We start from the raw sequence: 25,146 nt of genomic DNA, 5'->3' as shown, positions 1-25,146 counted from the left end.
CCAGTTAAGTGGACAATGGAAATCAACCATCACAGTAGAAATACCTTTTGTCCTATCATATGTAGAACAAATTCATGACTTAAATACTCAAGTGAAAAACACAAAAAGATTTTTTTCCTTAGCTGATGGAAAAAATAAATATTCAGTCAATATATTGATAGGATTCATAAATATGATTACATATCAAAAATAACAGTGCTAGCAGAATCAGCTTCCTCAACTCTACAGTTCTTAAAATTATTGCCTTTATCCATTCTCTAAGTGGAACCTGAGTCAGTACAGATCAAAGCATGAGTGTAATTAGCTTGAGAAATGCACTTCAGCAAATAGATGATGTCTATAGTTAGGGGATGTTTCTAGTGTGATTTCTGTTGCTGTGATAAACATCACGACCAAAAGCAATTTGGGGAGGAAAGGCTTTATTTTTAGCTTGTAGGTTACAGCCCATCATCCATGGGAGCCAACCATGCTGGCTAGTTTTATGTCAACTTGACACAAGCTAGAGTCACAGGAGAGGCGAGAGCCTCAATTGAGAAAATACCTCCATAAGATCAGGCTGCAGGCAAGCCTATAGGGTATTTTCTTAATTAGTGATTAGAGGGGGAAAGGCCCATTGTGGGTGGGGCCACCCCTAGTCTGGTGGTCCTGGGTTTGGCAAGAAAGCAGGCTGAGGGAGCTACAGGCAAGTAAGCAGCACCCCTCCAAGGCCTCTGCAACAGCTCTGGCCTCCAGGTCCCTGCCCTGTTTGAGTTCCTGTGGCGACTTTCTTTAGTGATGAACATTGATGTGGAAGCTTAAGCCAAATAAACCCTTTCCTCCCCAAGTTGTTTTTGGTCATGGTGTTTCATCACAGCAATAGTAACCCTAATTAGACACCAATGTAGGAACTTGATGCAGACACCATGGAGAAATGGTGCTTACTGACTTTCTTACCTAACTTTCTTACACAGGGAACACACACTCAAAGGTGATCTCTCCCACAGAGGACTGGGTTGCCCTCCATTAATTAGCAATCAAGAAAATGTTCCCACAGATTTGGCTATAGGCCAGTCTGATGGATGCAATTCCTCAACTGAGGTTCCCTCCTCCCAGGTATGTCAGGTTGACAACCAAGATTAGTCATCACAGGAGGTGATCCTGAAACGGCATTGAAGGGAAGTTTAATGTTATATACAGGTTACTATAGGTCCATATGGGCAAAGAAAAAAATCAAATGTGGCCTCTTAGCTCCTATATCCTCAAGAATCGTTTTGTTGCTGTATTCAATGCTGTCTTCCTTTTTGCTAAATGAATAAAGATTTATGAGGTTTTGGGACAAAGTGAAGGGGCCAGGTCCTTAACTTATAAATAGAGTGAAACTAACCAGCCTTTCTGGGATTGAATACACAACTATGTGTGGCCCCATGAACACTATCCGTGTAACTGGCCACTATGAATAATAATGCATAGAAAACAGAAATGCTTATTTATATGATAGGGGCCATTTTTCACTAGTATGCTAAAGCTTTGTTTATCTAATTGATAAAACACACCTGAGAGTCCCTTTTGAGTGACCAGTAAGCAGGATTAAATAATTACAGAAACATATCGTTAGTGATATTTTCAGAATTTAGCAAACTGCATGTGTAAAAGGTACAACGTGCTGAAAGGACTAAAAGTGAAAATATTTTCTCTGTCCTCATAGGCTGTCCCTCAGCTGCAATGGTGTTAATTGCACAGCCCCCCTCCATGCAAATGCTCCTGGCTTCCTTGCTGACTTTTTCAACAATTCAAGCTTCCCCAGAGAACATTTCATTGTTCTGTGGGTTCTGCTGAAGATCTAACTGTGGCTGATAGCTTTCCTGAGGATTTAGAAATCTAAGAGGCCTTTCACCATTCAGAATGTACTCTTGTTTCCAATGATGGAGATAAGAATCTTTATCCAAAGATAGGTCATAGAGGTAAGCATGGCCAGGTGGCTCCCAAAATGTAAAACACCACAATGTATAGATGGCATGATTTGTCCCAGGCAGGCTTTAGAGAAGGTGCTAGGTTTAAACCCAGAGTTGTCACTTGCTTACATCTCTCAAGGCTCTTTCTTTTAAACATTTTGTTTGCCAGAAAACTCCTTGATCAGCATTCGGAAAGGGCATCCTGCACCCTGAGTCTTCAGAGGACCAATATGACTGCTCCCAAATCCTAAAAAAACGTACCCAAGGCTGGGTGAGTGTTAGCCTTCTCGGACCTGTTGTATGCACTCCCTCTCCTCTGCTCTCCTGGGAGTCCATAGGGCTGGCAGTCTAAAGTGAAGAGGAAGGGTAAGGACACACACACAAAGGAATGATTCTGATGTCATCTAACTTCCAAATTGAGGACAGAATGGGAGCCCCCTGAAGTGCCCTGTGGCTACTGCATCTTTATTCAGTGGAGGTGCAGTGTGTCCTTATCAGATTTGTTTTTGTGTTTTTAAAAACATTTATTGAGTTTGTTAGTTGACAATTTTACACATATGTAATGTGCATTCTGATTACCCCCTCCTTTGTGAGTTCTGACTATTGTACCCCCTCCTTATCAAATTTTAAAAAGAGTGAAGGGGTTCTCTAAAGGTGCAAGATGAGCTACCCAGTGAGTTACAAACTTTGTTATGAATGAACAGTCACAGCATCCTTCTCTCCTTGCTGTATGAAAAACCAAGGTACACACAAACCGAGTCTTCCACGCGTGGTGGTGGGTCAACGCCATGTTCCAGATGGGCATTCCAACGCAAATAGGAAATCAATTCATATTCTCTCTCTCTCTCTCTCTCTCTCTCTCTCTCTCTCTCTCTCTCTCTCTCTCTCTCTCTCTCTCTCTCTCTCTCTCTCTCTCTCTCTCTCTCTCTCTCTCACACACACACACACACACACACACACACACACACACACACACACGCAAAGTGGACAGATCTAGAGGGTTGGTGGTGCCCAATTTGGGGGCACCGAATCTAAGCAACTGGCCTTTGTGGAAAAGCCATCTTCCCGTCGCCGCGGGGCGCGCGTCTCCACCGAATGTGTGGTGCGGTGCGGTGCGGGGGAGGCTCCACGGCGCCGGCCCGGGTCCCCCGCTCTGCCCCACACCCGCCTGGCGCGCGCCGCGCTGCGCTGTCCGCGGAGTCCGCGGCTGCCGCGCACTTGGCTGGGGCGAGAGGAGAGAGAGGGGTGGGCGGGCTGCTCGCCTGGCATTGGCGCTCTGCAGTGCAGTCAAGTGTTAGCCCAGCTCCCTATATGGTCGGGGATTAGCTCGGCGCTGCTGAGGCTGAGCGAGGAGCGGGAGGAGGAGGACGACGAGGAGGAGAAAGAGCAACGGCAGAGCGGCAGTCAGCGCACGCCGCTGCCTGGGGGAAACAGAGGCGCCCGAAGCTGGGGCGCCGCGCACGCCCCGGGAGCCATGGCCGAAACGGGAGAAGGAGGCGAGGATGAGATCCAGTTCCTGCGGACTGTGAGTCTCCGCGGTCGGGCGAGGCGGCGGGCAGGTGGGGAGGAGCGCGGCGCGGCGAGGAGGGGCTGCGCTGCGCCGCGGTGCGGGGCGCGTTCTCCGCACTCGCGGGCTGCAGAGGCGGACCTGCCACCTACCCTCCGGGCGGCGAGGGGCTGCGTGGGAAGCGGCACCTTCTCTAGCCTTTCCCCTCTTTGGGTGCCGCCACCTCTCACTCTCAGATCTCCCACCCGGGACAGCTCGCTCTCGGGGCAACTCGCTACTTGGTCTGAAACCTTTGATGCCCAAACTTCAAGCTGGGCTTAGCTTGTGATTGCTCAGACTCACAAGATCAGAGGTGCTCTACGACCGGCCTCCTGTCACCTCCACACTTCGTCTGCTCCCTTTCCTCATTCGAGCTGTTCTCGGGCTCTAGGGGACCACCAAGAAAAGAGCCAGTGGGGCAGGGGTGAGAGTGGGGAGCTTGGTCCAGAAACCGATGCCTGCTCTTGGTGGCAGTACCGGGACCGCTTAGAAGGGAATTCACCCAGTACTGTCCGTCTCCTCTTTCTTTAAATCTCTATCCAGCAACTGCTGTTAAGCCTTACTTGACTCACCCGCGGGTGTGTGAGAGCTACAGCTTCTGTTTCAGGCTCCCAAGAACCCTGCAGAATAGGGAAATCCCGGTCTGTGGCTCCGCGTCATCAGGTCCCCTTCTTGGCACTGGAGGGCAATGCTCCATCCCAGGTTTTGGGAGCGGGGGCGAAGTCCCATTGCAGCTATATCAGCCTTCTCCTTGAGGAGTTAACGCTTCAAGGTGGACCACCACCTTGAAGGGTGATGAGCACCTGGTTGCTTCTTAGGGCTGATTTCAGCCACGTGACCTTGAGCAGCTCACATAATTCTCTCTACCCAGCCTCAGTTTCCTCTTGTGTAAAATGGAAGAAAATGTAACTAGCATTTCCTGGCAGATAAGAATTACACGAGATTGTGAATGCCATAATATTTTTAAAGCGCAGAATGCTTTGTAAGTGCTAAGTGATTTTATGCGAGCTATCTAGGTCTGGAGAATTAGAATGAAATTTTTGTCTCGCACTGTCCTCTTTAAGATCACTCTGCTTCTTTCTGACCTGGTCACAGAGGACGACAACCTCGCTTATGTCCATCTTTTGGAACATTCCCTCCCTCTTTGAAGAGTTTCCTTATTATTTTCAGCACCACCCCCCTCTGTTGTCTGTTTTTCCAAACATGGTTTCTTGGCCAAGGCTCAGTCTTGGGTCTTGTTTGGGGGATTGGGAAGGACCCACCATCCTCCTAACACTTCTGAAAGCCAGAGGCTCTTCCATGTCCTCTGGGTTCATCTTTACACTACACACAATGCCTGGCAAGCTATTTGTTCTTCCCAGAGCCCTGTGGGGCCCTTCTGCTTTCCCTCCAACAGGTGTCCTCGGTGTTGAATGGCTGACAGAGCAGGTGCTTCTAGTTTTGTGCCCTCCTCAGTCCATGTTGTTTATTGTTATTAGTCAGTATTGTTATTAGAAAAATCTAGGCACTGATAAGTGAGGAAATTCCCCTTGGAAACATTGTGGCAACTTGAAGATGTGACCCAAGGAGTTAAGGTTAGGGACCCGAGACTTCCTTCAGGTCTTTATCTAAGCTGCTTTTCTTGACTTCTGTGGCCATCTTCCCCTCAGTAGTGGGCAATGTTGCTGGATTAGAGAACACCTGTAGCCAAGACTTAGCAGTGGTTCTTAAGCTTTGTGTCACCAGCTTCCTGGAGATCAGAGTAGGTGGACCTCTTTTAAAGCCATCTGGAAACCCTGTGAGGTTCAGGCACACCAGTAAAGAGCCCTGTTGCAGAGTGCTTAGTATGTGCACAGCTTAGAGGGAGAGCCGAGGTCCCCATGGGGGTGAATGACTCTAAGTGTGACAAAATCAGTTCTTTCTTCACTGTAATCATCTGAAGTCCACACTTCAGGGCGTGTTCTTAGTTCTTCGCCCCACAGAGCAGCTTACCATCCTCATCTTGTTTTTTCTTGGAACAGAGAAAGGTACAGGAAATCAAATGACTTGGCTGTGACTGCCCAGCAAGTTACTGGTAATTGTCATTATGTAATTTTAAGTTTAACTCCCAATGGAGCTGTGAGGCTTGCTCCTGAGGTTAGGCTATGAGGAGACCACACAGATGAGAACCTGCAGCTCTCTGAATTTGACTCTGTCCCTCATTAGCCATGACTTAGATGAAACAGTTTATATGAACTTGGGAATCATAAGCTTGATCTCTACACAAAACTTTGACATTATCTTTCTGTGTTTCAGAGAGTCAAGAATTGCTATGCTATTCTCACAGGGCCCCATTTTCACCTGAGAAAATACCTGTGCTGTACACAGTGTTTCACTTTGAACTCACTCACTTCTACATTAGCATTGTTTTTTTTCTTTCTCACAAACAGAATCTTCTAAAACATACTGGCCATGTGTCAGTCACCTTAACATTGTTTTCAACCAGAGGTGATCATTTGACAATGGAGCAGAATCATCCTTTTACAGCTGTGAGCTTTAAAGGATTGCCGTCTCAGAGAGCCGAGGCTTTTAAACCTACTTTAAAAACAAACTATAGAGTAGCATTGTGCCATGGATCTTAATCAAATTGTGGGTGATTATGATGTCATGTGGAATATACTAGGGCCAACAGTAAAAGTAGCTAGAATCAGTGATGGTATGAAATGAGCTAGAAGGCAGCCTAGGTGTGCCTTTAGATACTTAGGAATCGGTGCTCTATACTCTGGCACATTTGAAACCCACTGTTTCTTAAGCAAGCGCAGGTCTTCAGCAAGGGGTTTGGAAGTGAAATTTAATGTCCTTGTACCCCAAACCTTAAGTAGGTGTGATGAAAGTCCATAAAGTCTGAACTCACTAGAAGCCATGTCTGTTATGTAGAGAGGCAGACAGAAGAATCATCTGATTTTTAAGGCTAGAATTTTCTCTCCACTGCTGTTGGCAGTGGTGTCTTCTTCCCTTCCAATTTCTTGCTGACGTAGCCAGTGTCACTGACGTGGCTCTGAAGCTGCTCCGAAGCAGATAAACCTGCCAGCCACTGATACAAAAACAAGAAGTTATGGGGAGAAGAGTGACAGTTACCCTGTCTCCAAACAGTTGGCAGAGTGGCTGGCATCGAGAGTGCCAGGGAGATGCCGTTTCCCCCTGGACTAGAGTAGTCATTTAAAACTACGACTAAGCTCTGAGCCTTCACCTGCTGTCTTTTGGATACCATACACCTCTTCTTGTTAATTTCATTTTATCATACAGGGAAACAAACAGAACTTGGGGTGAGGTAGGCATCCATTCCTATTAAAGATTGGTCACAGTCTGCCAAGCTGAGACCTATCTGTAGAAAGTCATTCTCCTTTGCCCCTGAACTACACTTGAACAAGGAAAGGTATTTGGACTGAAAGTCAAGGACTGCTCTGGTCCTACCATGGTGCCTCAGACAGATCCTTGCATTAGACTTCTACCACTGATGTGAGCTCTGCCCCTCTGGAACTCGTGGCCCCTGGCTGGAATGCTGGTGAACATTTACCTGGTGGCTTATAGATTCTAGCTTGCTTCCTTGTAGGCATTGTGTGCTTGCTTACCAGCTGGTAAAGTCAGATACTTCCCTCAGGATGGCAAATAGGAAAGATGTGAAAAACATCCTCCTGGTGCAAGAGAGAAGAGTGGAGGTAGTGCTAGAAGGCAGACCCTAGACATGCAGGTGTGGATTGCAGCGGGGTTGACCAGAGGCTCTACTGCTGGATGAGTGGGGATATTAAAATTGGCCTTCCAAGGTCACTGCAGGGCTTCCCACCTTCACAGTCTCTTTCTTGACAGCCTCTCAGAATTGGTTCGATTTTTGTACCAGTGGACTAGTGTATCCTCTTCTCAGTGAAATGCCCCTAGTGGGTGTGGGTGTGAGCAGGAAGTAAGATCCTTTCTCCCAAAGAATCAAGTTGAGCTGGGAAAACTGTGGGGTTTTTTTGTTTGTTTGTTTGTTTTTGTTTTTCCATTAGAGTGTGGTAGCTCTTATCTTGCTATGGCCTAAATGCTCATGACCAGGCTTGACCAGAGTTTTTAGCTTCTGAGCTTTAGGAAGAGAACAGATGATGTCTGCAAGCTTGGGGATGTTTAGCCCACTACAAAGAGTGAGACCAAGCAGCCAGCCTGCATTGAGGGATGCGTGAGCAATGCTTTTGCTTACTTTTTTAAATGAAAGTATTAAGGAAAGATGAGGACACTTAAGGGAAACTGTTCTTTTGTGATGAAATTTTAAGTTTAGTTTCTAACATTCATTTAATGTACAGTAAGTATGTTTCTTCAGCTCTTTTGGGCTGATCCAAAGGGGGGTTGAATCGGAAATAAGTGGGAAGAATTTACCTGGAGAGCAAAATACTCTAATGCTTATTTTTGAAAAGCTTGCATTTGAATAGATTTATATCCATATTTGCCTCTTTGATTGTTTTATGATTATTTATTTTACTTTATCCCTCAACTTTCCCTTTGTATTGCTGCTACTTAAAGAATTTTACATTTAAATCCGCTGACCCCATGGTTTTGACTGACCTGCACCCTTTTCATACTTTTCAGCGATCTTACGTCTCTGTGTAAGTTGAGGAGGCCCCTGTCTTCAGAATGCTCTACTGTAGCTCCATTTCCTCAATTCCACATCAGAACAAACCCTTCTAAATTAGCTCTATTCATAAAGATACCCTCAGTATAAGATTTATCCATTAGGAGTAGAAGGCTGTAATAAAAATTTGAACTTAGAGGAATTCTTATATTAGCTCATTTGTGACCTTGAATGAGTCATTTAAGAAAACAGATGTTTTGTTTGTTTGTTTCACACTCTGTATAGAGAATCTGCCTTACTAGGAGAGTCATGAAAGGCAACAGTAATTCCAAAAATACTCCCAATGACAAAAGCAGGCACATTTCATAGGGCACTGTCATTGTGTCTGTCCTACAACAGGAAATCAATCCTGCTTGTGATTGGCTCTTGATGGAAAAGTACCGGAGTGGTTCCCCATCTCTCTAATGTGTTCAGTGCCTCCAGCCCATCCAGATTGGATGCTGCCCTGGTGCTTTTGACTATAACAAACCTCAACTTCTTTCAAGCTATCTCTTTAGAGGATATGAGACGCAAATTATAACACACATAGCCAGGTAGGCTCCTGGGAGTCCAGCTGCCTAACCAGACACTCGGGTGTTTATTGTCATCTCAGAACATCACCAAAGCTGCTGGTGTCACTTCTTACTATTTAATCCCACAGCTGCCTTTCCCATTCCCCCACTACTATCTTTTAAAGCTCATTATTCCTTTCTCTAAAGGATTTGCTTTCCTTTAAAGCAGTATAGCTCTCCCACCCAGGGGTTTTGCTGTTTCTCTTATCTGGTGTCTGCTTAAGGAGTAGGGTCCTTTGCAAAAAGTCATTTTGAAGTCAGCTGAAAACAGATGTCATTGTTGTGGGGAGTCCTGCCCAGCCAGGGCTAAGACTGTTGGATGATCATTCTCCCCAGGGGGCCTTGGTGGTCTTGCAGGTGCTAAGGGTTGATATCCTCACAGACATCCTCTTGTTTGGGGTATTTTAGGGACATAATTCCAGCCACTGCAGTTTGCCTTGGTTCAGTGAGTTTTGCCCTCACAGCACCTCTCCAGTTCAGAAAGAGGGAAGAAAAAGTGCTGGCACCTTACCCCGGATCCTGCTACAGGGATGAGCCGGCTGAGGTGCCAAGTTCTTTTTTTTTTTTTTTTTTTTTTTTCCTTCTTCCTTATGTCATTCTTGATTCTGGGTTGTTAGAAAACAAAACTCAGACTGGTCTGAGGCTGATGATGTAGTATTCCAAAGAGCCACACCCCTCCCTCACACACACTCCTTCCTTTCTGTAGCTCAGGGCACCATTCTCTCCCCCCTTTTCCTTTTCCTGTATCCCTAGACAGTAAATCCTCCATTGGTTTAGGGTGATCATGGTCTTGGCATGTCTCCTTGGGGTTAACTATTATTTCATTCAATGCCCTAGAAAAAGGAAAAGAAAACATTCCATGTTAAAATCAGATTACAACGATAGTCAGAAACTACACTTTTCTCTGGGTGATAGCTGCTGGCTTCTGCTTGGTTTAAAGTATAAGGGAGGCAAGAAGGCATCTGGAGGCAGAGCCACAGCTGGCGGTACTCTCCATCAACACGTTTCCTACTGACTCAGTTTGTGTTATAGGAAGCAGCCAGGGTGGTGAGCAAGGCAGGGCAGCTGGAATGAAAACGCGGGAATGAAAGTGTAGGCTGATCACAGTGACCACATGACCCATGTACACGATACCTTTCTCCTTTGTCTGCCTTTGGGGGCAAGGTATTGTCTCAAGATATTTCTTCTACCCAGAAAATTGAACTGTGAAATTGTTAGTTCGGCAGGTACCACTAATGATTAGCATCGTTAACAGCCAAACAAAGCAAGTTCCCAAAGGAGTAGGAGTTGCACCGGAGAAAGAGAACATGTGGGAGCACTGCTGAGAGGGGAAAGTGTGGGCAGGAACAGCACTGGCTCTCAGGGAACCCTGAGTATGATCTGCAGAGTCAAGGTACAGGAATCTGGGCTGCGTGCATTTGGTTGAGTGGACCATAGAGATTTTGTATTTATTTCAACCTTTGAGCAGAGTATAAAGCGTGAGTAAGAGCTGTCCAGCCTTACTCAGGCATTAGGAAGACCAATCTTTATACTCAGGGCTGCATCTAATATATACCATACATTTTTTAAAAAATTTGTTCTTTGGGGGCCTGCCACCGAGCTCTAAAATAAATACACAGAGGCTTAATTTTCCTTATGAATGCCTGGCCCTAGTTTGGCTTATTTTTAGCCAACTTTTCTTAAGGTATCCCATCTACCTTTTGCTTCTGGGCTTTTACCTTTCTCTATTCTATATACCTTTCTTTACTCCTTATTCTGCAGCTGGCTGAGTGGCTGGCCCCTGGTGTCCTCCTTGCCTTCTCCTTTTCTTTCTCCCCCCTCTTCTCTTCTTCTCCTATTTATTCTCTCTGCCTGGCAGCCCTGCCTATCCCTCTACTGCCTAGCTATTGACCATTCAACTTTTTATTAGACAAATCAAGTGTTTTCGGCAGCTTCATAGAGTTAAACAAATGCAACACATCTTTGCATCATTAAACAAATATTCCACAGCATAAAGAAATGTAACACATCTTAAACTAATATTCCACAACAATATATGTTATCTAAAATGATTCAGGATCAAAGATAACAATATGAGAAAGAAAGTCTCAGCTTTTTCTAAGACGATGTGGCTCTACATCAAAGTGAGAGCTAAGCATGCATCTCTCCTGAGGTATGGGAGTGTTCATGTGATAAATCCCATTGTCAGTTATATCCATTGAGGTTTACTTGTTGTAATCCTAAGCACATGCTCCAGACTCTCCCAAACCAACCACAGAACAGTCTTATAGTAAACAAGGAGTGTGTTGAGGGGAGACACAGAAAAAAAAAAACACCCAAACAACAAAAAATACTTCTTCCTGGAAGATGGTAATGGCTACCCCACCAATGATGAGGCCTGCCCTTACTTCTCTAACAGTTTTACAGTTGATCTCTCTAATGAGCTTAAGTATAGAGAGCTCATTAATGGGACCACAGGAAGAAGTGGAAATTCTCAATAGCACATACATGTTCATGTTGTAAAATATATTGATTTGAACTCCCACACTGTGGTATAGTCCAGATCTAGGCTGTGCATAATGGTAGGACAATAAGAGAGATATAGCTGTTGACTACCACATGACCCAGAAACAGAATCCAAGAGATCAGATGGAAATAAAACACCGTCTTAGAAAAGTTTGAGCCTCTCATTGCAGGCACTCAGGACACAAGTCTGTGGTTCCTTCCTTCTATCTATGCTGGGGATTCCTAAGAATAAACAACATTAAGGCTTTGGACAAATATAATTTCCTTACAAGAGTGAAGCATGAAAAACACAACAAAGAATACAGGGGTCAAATGAGTAAAGTCAGAGCCATAGTACTTGGTATACTCTACATTATTTCTTTTGCTGGATAACTGAAGGGTTGCCTGCTCTTTTTAGGCTTTTAGTTTATTCATTATAATGGAATGTTAGTGATTATTACTTCTCAGGGATACTTTGGGGGACTCTGAAACTGCTCCAGACCCCTCCCCCCACAGAGACAGAGACAGAGACAGACAGAGACACAGACACAGATACACAGAGTGAAAGACTTAGAATAGCACTTATCTGATTGTCTGGAAGACATTTACCTTTGTAGAGCATTAGCTATATACATTGTGAAATCCAGAAACACAGGAATTTTAATTTAGTCTAGTCAGTTCCTTAGCACCTAGGCACTAAAGGAACCACAAATTTAAACAACGTTGGGGAAATCAAACAAATAGCTAAATGTGTAGATCAGCTTTATTTGCAAAGAAAGGCTGGCCTGCTACACACATTCAAACAAACAAACAAAATTCTTAATGCTACCAGTCAAGCAAAACACATCTGCAGCAGAGTTCAGAACTGCCTGCCAGTTTGCAGCTGTGGATGAAGCCTCAGAATCTGTTGGAATTAATGCATGCTACAGAACACATGAATATTTTTTTATGAGTAGGATTGGGCTCACAGAACATATCAAGGTCCTTGGATAAAATGTTAATATAAAAGACGGTGTATCATTTATCATGGTAGAAGAAAGATTGGCAGGCAGACAGATTAATGGGTTTAAGAAGTGATAGATGTTATCATCAACAATGAAGGCAGAGTTTTCTAGCTTTTGAAAACCCCTTAAAATGGTTTTAGAGATAGACATAATAAAATTTTAAGTAAGCAAGCTATCTAGTCAACATTTATTGACCAACTACTGAATAAGTAGTTGGAGTTACCTAATCCTGAATAAGTCCTTGGAGTTTCGTCCATGAAAAAGACATCGTAATGGTGAAAGACTGAGAGAATCAAGTTAATAGGTCTCTTACCTGTGTCTTGAATTAGCAAAGATATCAGTGACTTCTGGTTGTAACTTTTTGCACGCTTTTATGGTGAAAATGTTTTCTGGTTAATGTGTATGACCTTGGGAAGTTAAATTCTGTACCAATCTCCTCGTGTGTTAAATAAGGGTAATAGCAGTACCTGTCTCAAAGGGTTGTTGTGAAGATTAAATGTGCTAATCCATGTAAGGTGCTTAGAGCAGCACCCAACCATAGTAAGTCCTCAGTAAATATTAGTTATTAATATTGTCTTAACAAACAGTGCAAACATTGACATTAGTCACATTAGCTCTTCAAATGTCACTACACAGTACAAAGAGACAATCCCCTATGGTTATTTCATGGTCTTGGTTCCCAACTTTCTTTTAACTATAAAAGCAAGCCTGAAAAATGGAAATGAGCGGCAGTGCCTGGGCCCTCAGGAATAGAGATTGTCTGGTTAGTGCTTGAGGGTCTTCTTTGCAAAGTGTCCTTCATGCAAAAGCCAGTGATTCCTCCCACCAGCACTTTTCACTCATGTCAGAAGATAGGCAACATAATTTGGAGAATTCTCAACCACAAAAATCTCATTGTCTTGATGTGGGGGGAGCTATTTTGTCTTTGTTCAACCTATGCTTTAATGAAGAAATTTGTGTCTCCCTGGAAATTCATTGTGTTATCAACAACATGAAGTCATCCTGTTGTAGAGGCCTGGCTATTCATTATCTCAGTCCTGATACCCTCTTATCTAACCCTCAATGAATGACCCTAAAGCCACACTTGACTCTTCTTCTATGCTGTAATGCCATCTTTCGTACGGGCTTTTGCTGAGGGCAGTGGTTCAAACCTCTGATTCATTTTCCTCCTCTCTATCAACATTATTCCTATCTTCCCCGCTCTGCTTTCCATGTAAAAACTGAATAACACTGGTTACTGAAACCTGTGACTATTTGCCTTGTTAAAATACTCTGATTTGTAAAGAGTGATAGGTGTGTAGGAAAGCCTAGGCATGGGGGCAGGATGGTGGTGCCACTTTTTGATTGGATTAGAAAACCCTCACTGGCTTCTCATTTCACTCATAAAGCTGTTTTCATAAACTGTAAACTGAATTACACAAGTATATGGGGAATTTAACTTAAAAAATTAAAATATGGTTTCTCTAAATAATGAGGATAGATTGGCTTTTAATTTCCTTAAAGGAGTTTTTTTTGGGGGGGGCATTTAATCTTAGTAGTTTACTAAGTACCAATAACACCTTTTACTTCTTAAATTGTGAGTAGAAAAGTAAACTACATGTGTAAGGCAAACATGATCACCACCATGTCAGAAACAAGCTGAAAAGAAAACTTATATGGATGAGTTATTTTATCTAGTCCAGCGTCAACCTCAGTCCATAGAATTTTGAAAATGATAACAGATTTCCCTACTAATCACCTTTTCTGTTTCTGTGATAAAATATCCTGCAAAAGTTACTTCAGGGAGAAAGGTTTTATTTATTCACAGATCAAGGTTGCAAGTCTATCATGGTGAGCAGCCATAGTAGCCAGAGCCTGAGGGTCTGAGGTAGCTTGTTGTGTTATAGCCAGAGTCAAGAAACAGAAAACAGTGAATGCTTATGCATAGCTCATATATGTATGTATATGAATACCAGCCTAGGGAATGGTACCACCTAACAGTGAAAACATCTTTTTACTTTAACCTAATCAAGATTATCCCGTATAGGCTTACCCAGCAGCCCATCTCCCAGGTAGTTCCAGGTCCCATCAAGTTGACAATTGAGATCAATCGTTACACTTACAGAGAGGGATCAGAATGAAATGAAGAAATTCCAAGATTCTGTAGAGCAAGGCCCTATTTTGTTAGTTTGTCTCCCTTCTTCTCAACATCTGATGTTCAACATTTGAAGATATTCTCAGCCAGATGCTTTATAAAGCTCTTACTGCTCCAAAGATAACAAAAATATAAGCATTGATACATGGAGGGACACATTTGTCCCTCCAAAAGTTCATGTATTGGAATCTTGATCCAGAATTCATGTGTTAATAATAGTTGAAGACCTTTGGGCAGTACTTAGCATTAGACAAGATCATGAGAGCTGAGTCTCCAGGATGGAATTAGTAGTTTTCGATAACAAGTTACAGAGATCTTAGCTTACATGGTCCCTACATTTTTTTTGCATTCATTTTCCCCCATTCTAATTATTATGAAGAACTACAAAGACCAGCTACTCGCACTATGCTCTTGCACTTCCAGCCTCTAGAATTATGAGTCAGAATCTTCTGTTATTCATAATTTAGAAAGTCTGTGATATTCTATTATAGTATCATGAAACAGGCTAGCACATGATCATTGGAGCTTGGGAAATAATGAGCTCTGATTACATATGTATTGAACTTAGTAGTCTAAATAAATAAATTTTCAGTCAAATGTATTATATACATAATACATACATATTAATAAACACATATTATATGTATAATAATATAAAAGAAATTTATTTTGTGTTCTGTATACATTTATTTTTGTATGTAAACATTATACTGATTCATCATTAGACATGATTGCACACTCTTCCTATAAATGAGTATAATAAGTATGTATTGCCTAGTCAGAACACTTTTTTTCACTGAACATCTTAGTTCTCTCCTGTTATCAGTCATTATAGTTGATGGTTTCCCAATGGTCTTGTGATCAGTATCAATGCCTCTGCTCTATGTAGTCTCTAAAAAGGGTGGTTAAGTGTTTTAGGTGATTCAGGCCTATATATGGATTCCACATTTGTCAGTTGCTAATTATGACATTTCGACAGTTTCTTCATCTTCTGGAAGAACAATACTAGGAAGTTTTCATGTTTATAGAATCATAATGAGCATAGAGCCTGTGTCAGTTTATGAATATTTTTCTCCTGTATTACTGATGTGTGACTTCCTGGAGGAACATGAGCAAACATCTATTCACCCCAGATATGTCATCAACAATAGGACAAAGTAAGAATTCATGGAAGACAGGCTTGAAAAACCAGCAAGTTTATTGGGCTTATTTACAGAACATGGACAAAGAGTTACTTACAGGCACAGGATTGGCTCAAGGATAGCTCGGTCATCAATAAGCCCACTCCAGCACTAGTGAGGACTCCCATCAGCTACATCCCTGAAGCTCCTGAACAACTTGTTAGCCGGTGGAAATCCTCTGCTTTCCAGATGTCATTTACTGCTTATACAACCCCCAAGAGACAGTCTGGTGAATCTTGGGAGTTTCAGACTTTGTAGAGACTTGCAAGTTGCTTGCATCCCCAACTTACACGTTTTGTTTACTTTCTGAGTCTTAACAAGCATCCTCCAGGAATGGAGTGTTTCAATTAGGAGTAAACAGCTATATAACAGTTACTATATATGAAATGAGATGTAATACATATTTCTGTGGCATGTCCTACCTACTTTCTGGTGGCTGGGAACTCCCTTGCCAAGTCCCAGTATGCATGTTCAGCCCATGCTTCTCTGAACCATCTGTGATCCTCAAGCAGCTGCTTTTCAGTGATATGAGAACGGTTTGAGGGGTATAAAATATACTTAAACTGTTTATTTACTACAGTTTCTAGCTTAATTAATTGAGAACAGAATCTAAATAGCTCCCCCACCTGTACCCCAGAAGCAACAGCCAAGGAAAACCTGTGGATATGCTTGTGTTTGGGCTTAATTTTCTGAATCTATGAAAATTACAACCCTAGCTCATGCTTTAAGGATCAGCATTAGCCTGAGCCTGACTCTCAGCTTTCTGGTGTGTGATATTTTAGTTGATCCCTAGGCTGTGCCAAGAGATTGTCACTCATGTTCATGTCTCTGTGAAGCCTCTAGATACATGTAAGATGACAAATAATTCACAGAATTGAAGAGGCTCCTGGATCTAGTGTAAACTGCATTAAATGAAAATTAAAGACATATTTGTTGGGGGTTTTGGTGTAACAGGGGATTTAGTGCTAATCCATTTCTAACCCAGAGGTTAGGTATAGTATGCCCCTGAGGATATTGAGATATTTTTCCCCAGTGCTTACTGAGTTAGATCAAAGCTAATAGTTTTCTTTTGAAAATTTTTTATTGCATTTATTTATTTATTGTGAGGGAAGTGAGAATACAACTTGTTAGAGTGAGTTCTTTCCTTCTACCCTGTGGGTTCGCTTGAGAGTGAATGAAGATTGTCAGGCTTGGCAAGCAAGCACATTTACTTTGTGAGTCATCTTGCCAGCTAATACCTTTCTAAAGATGCATGAAGGCATTTAAGGTTCGTTAAAACTCTGGACATTATCCATGTGTTTGAAAGCAGAAGCCACTGATATATCCAATCAGTAGTTTTTAAGTACTTGTATGAAAGGCATAGGCTATAGACTGGAGAAATTTGAAAGTGAACAAAGCATATAACTTCATTCTCAAGGACTTTAAATTAATAAGAGAGAGATAGCTTAACAATTAACTATGAGACAGGTCAAAATGTAGTAAATAAACATGTTATATATATTATATAGAAGGAATAGGTAATCTTGACAAATGAATCAGGAAAACTTTGAAATGCCTAGGACTGTGTGAAGTGTGTGGATTCTGTAAGATCTTGGTAAATTGCTAAGGAGGTTGAAAATACATTTAAGAAAGAAGGATCATTGTAAAGCAAGCTTTAGAGAATAGAAAGTATATGGCCAAGAAATATGAAGATGAGAGTGTAGGAAATACATGAAGACTATAGTGAGAGAAAAGATGGGGCTGGTAAACTGTTTTGGAAACAAATCAAGACCATCTGACCTCATTCCTTTAGACAATGGAGAACCAGTTAGCATAAATCCAGTTCTGTCCAGAAATCTGAACATACTGATGCTAATTTATGTCAGCATGTTTTTAATAAAGCAAATTGTGTAGACACAAATTATGTAAGGTTGCTTTTTTGTATTGGTTTCATCAACTCATAATCATATATCTTATACTTTAAGAATCTAAGTGGTTCTTTAAGGAAAGATTATATGAATGACTGCAGTTGTTACGGTTCAGCCTTGAGATGTCAAGAATCTTAGAGAAAAACAACCCTCATTGAGGGAGATTGTGCCAGGAAATAAAAGAAGTCTCAGTTGCACCTAAGCTTTTCTTCATGGCATGAGGCTTGTAGCTCTAGATGATGGTTCTCCCATGTTGTAGCCCCTGTGACAAAATTCCCAACCAAAAGCAACCTAAGGAAGGTAGGCTTTATTTTGATTCATAGTTCAAGGATACAGTCCACAATGGTGAGAGAATCATGGTGGCACTAGCTTGAGGCAACAGGTCAACACTGTAGCCACAGTCAGGAAACAGAGTGGTGTGAATGCTGGTTTTCAGCTACTTTCTCCCTTTTATGCGATCTGGGACCCAGGCCCATGGAAATTTAGTGGGGGAGGGGGCTCTTTCCACACCAGATAACTGATCTAGAACATCATCTTGCATAAATAGTTTTCTTCAAGGTGGTTCTAGAGCCTGTCAAGTTGACAGTATAAACATTCACACCAAAGGACTGAGGGTGACAGGAGAAGAAGGAAGTGTAGAGCACATGTAGAAAATAGAAAGTGATTAGCACTGAAGAGTGCTGAAGACTGTCTGTGAAAGCTGAGTATCAGCCACATGTCTTCAACTCATGTTAAGCATCCATAGCTACTCTGTTCCTGCTGCATGGACAGAAGTCAACAGGCCATGTAGGCTCTCTATAGCAGTCAGACATAGTGTGGTACAACCCCTTCCTCAAACACACATTATAAGCCGACTGTCCGGACTGCTGCCCTTTGAAGCTGCCGTTCCTCAGATCTCATATTGAGTCAAATTGGATTAGAAATTCAAATTACATTTAATTTGTTTAAAAACTGGCTCAAAATTTACTAAAGATTATGACTGGAAAAGACTGTTAATTATAGTTTTCTGATCTAAATATTATACTTGATCGTGTTGTACAAATTTTGATTCACTGTTTGTAAAACTTTCTTCTACCACACTGAATAGTCCCTACAGACTAGCACATCTTTCTTTCTTCAGTTTAACTAGACTCTCTGTCAGTACTCATATTTAGACACAGCAATTTTGATTTCTTATTTCTTGAATGGTTGCTCTTTTTTAAGATTTATTTTTATTTTATATGTATGGGTGTTTTGCCGGCTTGTATGTCTGTGCATCACATCTGTACAATGCCTGTGGAGGCCAAAAGCGAGCATAGGATCCACAGATCCACTGGATATAGTGAGCTGCCATGTGGGTGCTGGGAACCAATCCTGGGTCTTCTGCAAGAGCAGCAGGTGATCTTAACTACTGAGCAATCTCTCCACCCTCATTTAAATCACTTTTTATTCATCCTTTTTCGTGTGATTCTCTTGCTCATACAAGGAACTCAGCAAATATTACTTCAGATTGCCTCCTTCAGTGGCATATTCCTGCCTAATTACTTATAAAAAAGAAAGGACCCCATCTTGGAAATTACAGGTTTCCTTCTGAAGGAGACAACATACTTTGTAATTCATCCAAAAATTTACAAGTGTGTATACATGTTTGTAGGCACACACATATGTGTCTAAGACTAATTCTAGGACTTTGTAATTATATTGCTATCTTTTTCAAAATTATCCCTAATGGCCAATCTACCATGTTTCAGCTTGCCATGTTCTGAACAACCTAGTAAAAATAAATGGAGAAAATGAGAGTAATACACATTGATTTAGATTCTGACTTTATTCATGGAGTCCCATATACAAGCTGATGCTACAACCCTGCCCAAGGCATCCTTGTCCTTCTGGAGTGATTGCTTATTCTTTTTAAAGCTTGCTACTGTTGCCTTACAAATGTGCTTAACTGAAAGGGCCACCCATCATAGCTTCTAGCTGTCATTTAGAGTCCAGTTGTCTTTTCTCAGATTCCTCCCCCCATCCCACCCTGCTCTAAGGAACCACATTGCTTTTCTAGTTGACACCATGTTGACACTTAATCACTCTCTCTTCCTTCATCACTTGCCCCCTTTGTACCTCTTCCCTTGTTTCTACCTCTTCCCTCTTTTTAAACACTTGCTTTCAGCTTTTCTTCCCTTTATTCATTACTTGTTTCTCTTTCCAGTTATTAATGTCTGTCTGTCTGTCTATCTATCTATCTATCTATCTATCTATCTATCTATCTATCTATCTATCTATCCATCCATCCATCCATCCATCCATCCATCCATCCATCCATCCATCCATCCATCCATCTATCTATCTATCTATCTATCTATCTATCTATCTATCTATCTATCTATCTATCTTTCTGTATGTATATATCTCTCTATCTGGAAAGAATTAGTGTGCAAATATAAGCTGGTTTTCCATAAATGGGTTGGTCTCAAATATTCGTTTTTTTTTCTCATAAAAACCAAAAATTTTTATGTACCCAGAGAACTTGTGTGCTACCAATGACATTTATAAAAGATGTATCTAAAGACTAAAGCTAGGCAGTAGAATACTGGGTGAGTACCCTTGTCTTAACTGATGATCTAGGGTTCCAAAGTTCACTGTGCTTTTCAATGGGTGACGAGTTGATGGGGACAAAAGAAAATGAGTGCTCTTGTAAGGATATTTATATCATGCTCACTCATTTTGGTGTGTGAGAGACTTTACTTTGATGATATTCATAAGAAGTACAAGCATATAATACATGCTAAGAGTTTGAGTTACACAGATAAATTCTTACTCTCCAATTCTCAATATTTCTTAACATCAGAATCGGAAGAAAGTTTTAGAGAATTATTCCTTTTTAATATATGTGTATGGGTGTTTCGTCTACATGTATGTCTGTGTACCATGTGTGTGTAGTGCCTGTGGAGGTCAGAAGAGGGCAATGGACTCCCTGGAACTGAAGGTATAGATGTTTATGAGTTGTGATGTTCACACAAAGAACTAAAGCAGGGTCCACTGCAAGGAAATTTAAAACTTCAGCTACACTCTTACCCACTGAGCTTCCTCTGTGCTCCCTTAACCTCAAAGTCTTCTGCCATCACATTATCTCTTCTTACAGTGTGGCGAATGATAGTGTATTTTTAATTATGTTATCTCACAGGATTGGCTTATGGTAGCTATAAGCAGCCCATAGATAGATGCTGGCCTGTGCATAAAGAGATGGCTTTCATTGTATTTGCCTTTGGTCCGGCAGTGGAGACCACTTCACAGACATGGAGACCAATATTGGGAGTAGGAAAGCAGTGCCTGGTGAACCATGAGGGCAATAAGTGAGCAAAGAGGAGTGATCCAGGATGAAAACAGCAACTCTAGCATTCCTGCAGGACATTCTTCCTATGAAGGCCTGTGTCCTCTAGGCCTAGAACAGTCTCAAGATAAGCTGGACATTTTGTTCTCCCTCATACTCTACAGAGGTCACCCCAGAGGGTTAGCTCATGAGTCACTTACCTCAGGCTCTATTCTTGTTGACTTCAATCTCAGGCTACATTTTCTTTTCTTTTAAAAATGATGGTTACTGGGGCTGGAGAGATATCCCAGTGGTTAAGAGTGCTTGCTGCTCTTGCAGAGGAATGAAATTCAGTTCCCAGCTCCAAAACCAGGTGACTAACAGTCACCAGTAACTCTAGCTCCAGAGCATTTGATGGCTTCTATTGGCCTCTTTGGGTATTTCACATAGGTCTGCAGGTATGCACTTATACACAGAAATAAAAAGAAAATAAATCTTTTAAATTAACTATCATAATATTGAGCTCTACTGTGCATGTCAGGGTATATTTTCTTTGTCTGATAATAATTATAGTACTCTTTTTTTGTGAGTTTCATTGTCTTCTATTCACTAACCAAACAAACCTCCCTAGTTTTTTATTAAAGCCTTCTATTTATTCCCAGAATTTACACAAGATAACTAAAGAAGCACTTCTTGTTTTCCTCTTTCCTGTGTCCCCTTTTCTGAAGTCTCCTCAGAGTAGTCACTATAGCACCCTCTTTTCCTCTCACCATCTGTAACTTCTTAAGCGTGTGCACTGACATGCTTCTCATGGGCTCAGTCACCACAACAATCTCTATCCTGTACACCAACTTTCCTGCCCTTTCTCTCCTACAAAGGTTCCTCATGTGGCATTCTTTTATAGTGATCCTGTTTGGATCTCATCAGTACTCTTAAGAATGAATTTGAATAGGACATTGGAGACTAGAGATACTGTGTTCTAAGAGAACTTTGTTTTAAAAATCAATCTCCAGTGCCTTCACTCATATGACCGAGCTATAACTGGACTCAGAAGCAGAGCATTCCTGAACAACCTAGATTGTAGCAGCAGTAGGATTAACTACTCAGGATCACCTCAGTGCTAATGTTATCAGGACTTTGAATCAGTGTTAGGGGTAGAGTTGTACAGAATTACATTTCAGCTTTAATGACAACAGAGTATCATTCTTCACAGGATAGTCTCCTTAAAAACACCGACTTCACTTGTGGACTATAGTCTTAGGTCTGCCATTAGTCCTGCAAATTTGGCCCACAGCTGATTTAAGTGTACCGTGAATGCTCTTCCATTGCAGTGGCCTCAGCCTTGTTTCCAGCGAGCACAGTCCTCAAGTGACCGTCTCGTTTTCTTCATGCAATTTTATGAATGTATCTATTGAGAAACTCTATTTTAAAGGTTACCTTTCAGAATGAAGCCTCTTAGTCCTCTTGTGTATTTTTTTAAAAAAAATAATTAGAGCTAACTGCTTCTTTCTAGCTAGACTAATATGCTTTGGAGCTTTGGGGAGAATATTCTTTAAAAACTGACTTATTCTCTTTCATATACCAATTTAAAAATATTCTTGATGTCTCAGCACTTTAAAATGTATTCACACAGTCAAGCAAGCAGAATGACCGGCGCCTCTACCTATTATCTTAGATAGCTGTTTAATTTGCTGATGTTCCTACAAGGTAGATCACTAGCTAATTCTATATTTTAAGGGGGTGTACTGAAGTGTAGTCTGCTTTAATTAAGTAATTTGGGGCATCAAATTACTTGTTTAACTAGAAATAGATTCTTAGTTGCTGTGTTTCATTTGGTAAGGGCAATACCTATAGTCATGTGCTACACACACACACACACACACACACACACACACACACACACACAGACAAAGAAAAAGAAAGAACACTCTATGTATGAGAGAAAATCAGGTATTTAGTGAAATTATTTTTCAAGTATGAAGCCTCCATAAGGACATTTTCAGATAAAACAAATCCAAGAAACTTTTGAGCAACAGTTCTCAGCTACAGAATATCAGAAGGAAGAAAAGTGACCCCAGAAAGAAAGAGTTGAAAGGAGAGAAATAGGGCTGCACATGGTGTAACACCCCTTGGATTCCAGCACTTGGGATCAATAAATGGATCTCTTTGAGTTTGGGGCCAGTCTGGTCTATATAGTAAGTTCCAGGCCAGCCATAGCTACATAGTGAGACCTTGTCTCAAAAAAAAAACTAATAAACAAACAAAAACAAGAATAAACAAACAAACAAACAAAAAGAAGTAAGAAGAAATAAGAACCATGAAATTAAAGTATAACAAGTCGAGTGTATATGAAACAGCATAAAGAAGTATAGATTGCAGGTGGAAAAAAATAATGCATAAAGTTGTAGATAATAACCACATATAAATAGTAAGAGTAGGAAGCATTTGAAGATAAAGAATTCATAAACATATTTATTATTGAAGGAAGAAAAAGATGTTACATTGAGAGTTTAAAGGTACAAATTAAAATTTCCAGAGTATCCAAGAAAGAACGAAGGTTGAAGGGGAGAAGAAAGGAGGGGAGGCAAGAAGAGAGGGAACAGGAAGGAAGTTTATATAACTTTAAAGAAAAAAAAAAGAGAAAAATACAGCAAAGTGAATTTCAATCAATCTAAAAAAATCACAAAAAGAAAGAAGTATGAAGTGAAATTGTAGAATATCTAGACTGTTAACAACAAACTTAATGGACATTTTTCAATTAAAGCCAAGATTCTCAGAGTGAATGTATAAACAAATGAGATAAAACTTTAAAACATACTGCTTATGACTAGGATGGGATAAATGGGATACTGCTTATTCTCCCCTGAACAGTTTAGTTCACCAGGAAGTAATGAAAGTAATCACCACATACTGGAAGACACAGGACCCAAACAGTCCGTCTACAGGGCCTTGATAAGCTTTAAAAAGGAGAGAAAGTAAAAGATACTACTGTCACAACTCTGTTCCAATCATTCAGCTTTGAAAAATGAACGGGTACAATGGTGTTCCAATAGTGCTTTATTAACAAGTGGAGTCAGTTAATCCATTTAATCAATGGCTCTTGGTTTGCCAATTACTGTCTTAAAGATTGATATTAGAAAATGAGAAAAGTTTGAATAAATAGACTACTCATGAAAAACAAGCATAAAAAACAAAAACAATAACAAAAGACAGTCTAGAAACATATACAGAAAAGAATAGAAAAAATACACAGAGATAAGAACAGGAATATATAAAAAAGAAAAGCTCTATAAGCAAAACTAAAATTGCTTAATTTAAAGAAAGTTTTGCCTGGGCCTTTAAATCCATAAGTTTAGGTGAAGACTGGGGCGTCAGATACCTTTATTTAGAAGTTACCAAATACCAAGCCCATGACAATGGGCTAAAAGTGGGCAGCAAACTGTGCTGTGAACTGCCAAGGGCAAAGAGAATGTTCCAGCAGGCAAGTTCAATGAACATTATGAGCTTTTGTTCAAATCTGAAAGCAAAAGGTGATCCTTTCCAGGTGTGTATGTGAAGGTGTGTTGTGGAGATCTCTCTCTCTCTCTCTCTCTCTCTCTCTCTCTCTCTCTCTCTCTCTCTCTCTCTCTCTCTCTCTCTGTGTGTGTGTGTGTGTGTGTGTGTTTGTGTGTGTGTGTATGTGTGTGTGTCTGAGAGAGACAGAGACAGAGAGTATGCATTAGAATAAGCACTTGCAGTGGAGTTCAGTGAAACAAAAGAATACCCATAGGCCTGTGTTGCAATCAAAAAGAATACAGCTTCTAGAACTCTGTCAAAATGAATACAAAAAGAACAAGAGGTATGAGTAAATTATATGAGGAATTAAACATGGATATTTGCTATAGGAGAGATTTAAAAGGCAGGCAAATATGATGGCCACATGCCAATAAACTGGAACACTAAAGTGTTAGGTCAAATTTCTACATAAATACAAACTATCAAACTGAAAACAAAATTAGGAGGCTCCTGTAAATTTTTAAATAAAATCAGTAGTATATTGTAATTATTCATTTTTTAGAGGAAAAAGTTTTCCTCAAAACAATTACAACAGTAAAAATCCTAGAGAGATTGGATAACTTTATATACAAAATTTTCAACAACAACAAAAACAAAATCAACTGATTGATAATTCCAATCTTGAAAAAAATACCCCCATAACACTTTAAAGTAATATTGATAGATGACAGATAGATAGAAACATTCCCAAGCCCATAGAGCATTACAACTAAAATGAATAAAAACTTATTTAAGAAAGGAAAGTTAGAGCCTAGATTCACTTTTGAACATATGTGCAAAAAATCCTAAATAAATTTTAGCTAAGAAGTGAACACATCATGAATCTTATTATGATAGCCACTATGGATAAAAAAATTACAGTGTTTGGGAAGAGGATAAAACTGAATGTATTATTATCCTATGCCCCCCAATTCCTCAGTTTAGACAGAACATTAAGTATATATTC

The 25,146-nt window shown here is 40.8% G+C and overlaps 1 protein-coding gene across 1 annotated transcript in view; it reads left to right on the top strand.

The window, feature by feature from the left end:
• The first annotated feature begins 2,976 nt into the window (after positions 1 to 2,976).
• The window catches only part of Ryr3 (ryanodine receptor 3), a 535,270-nt gene continuing 513,100 nt past the window's right edge, over positions 2,977 to 25,146 (top strand). The window contains exon 1 of the mRNA XM_076570297.1: positions 2,977 to 3,456. Within this exon, the coding sequence (XP_076426412.1) occupies positions 3,406 to 3,456 (51 nt within the window). The 5' untranslated portion in view covers positions 2,977 to 3,405. The remainder of the gene's footprint in view (positions 3,457 to 25,146) is intronic.

This window comes from Peromyscus maniculatus, chromosome 4 (assembly GCF_049852395.1).
Source record: "Peromyscus maniculatus bairdii isolate BWxNUB_F1_BW_parent chromosome 4, HU_Pman_BW_mat_3.1, whole genome shotgun sequence".
NCBI classification, from domain to species: domain Eukaryota; kingdom Metazoa; phylum Chordata; class Mammalia; order Rodentia; family Cricetidae; genus Peromyscus; species Peromyscus maniculatus.
Note: the sequence above shows the minus strand (reverse complement) of the source record. Positions and strands in the feature narration are given on the sequence as shown.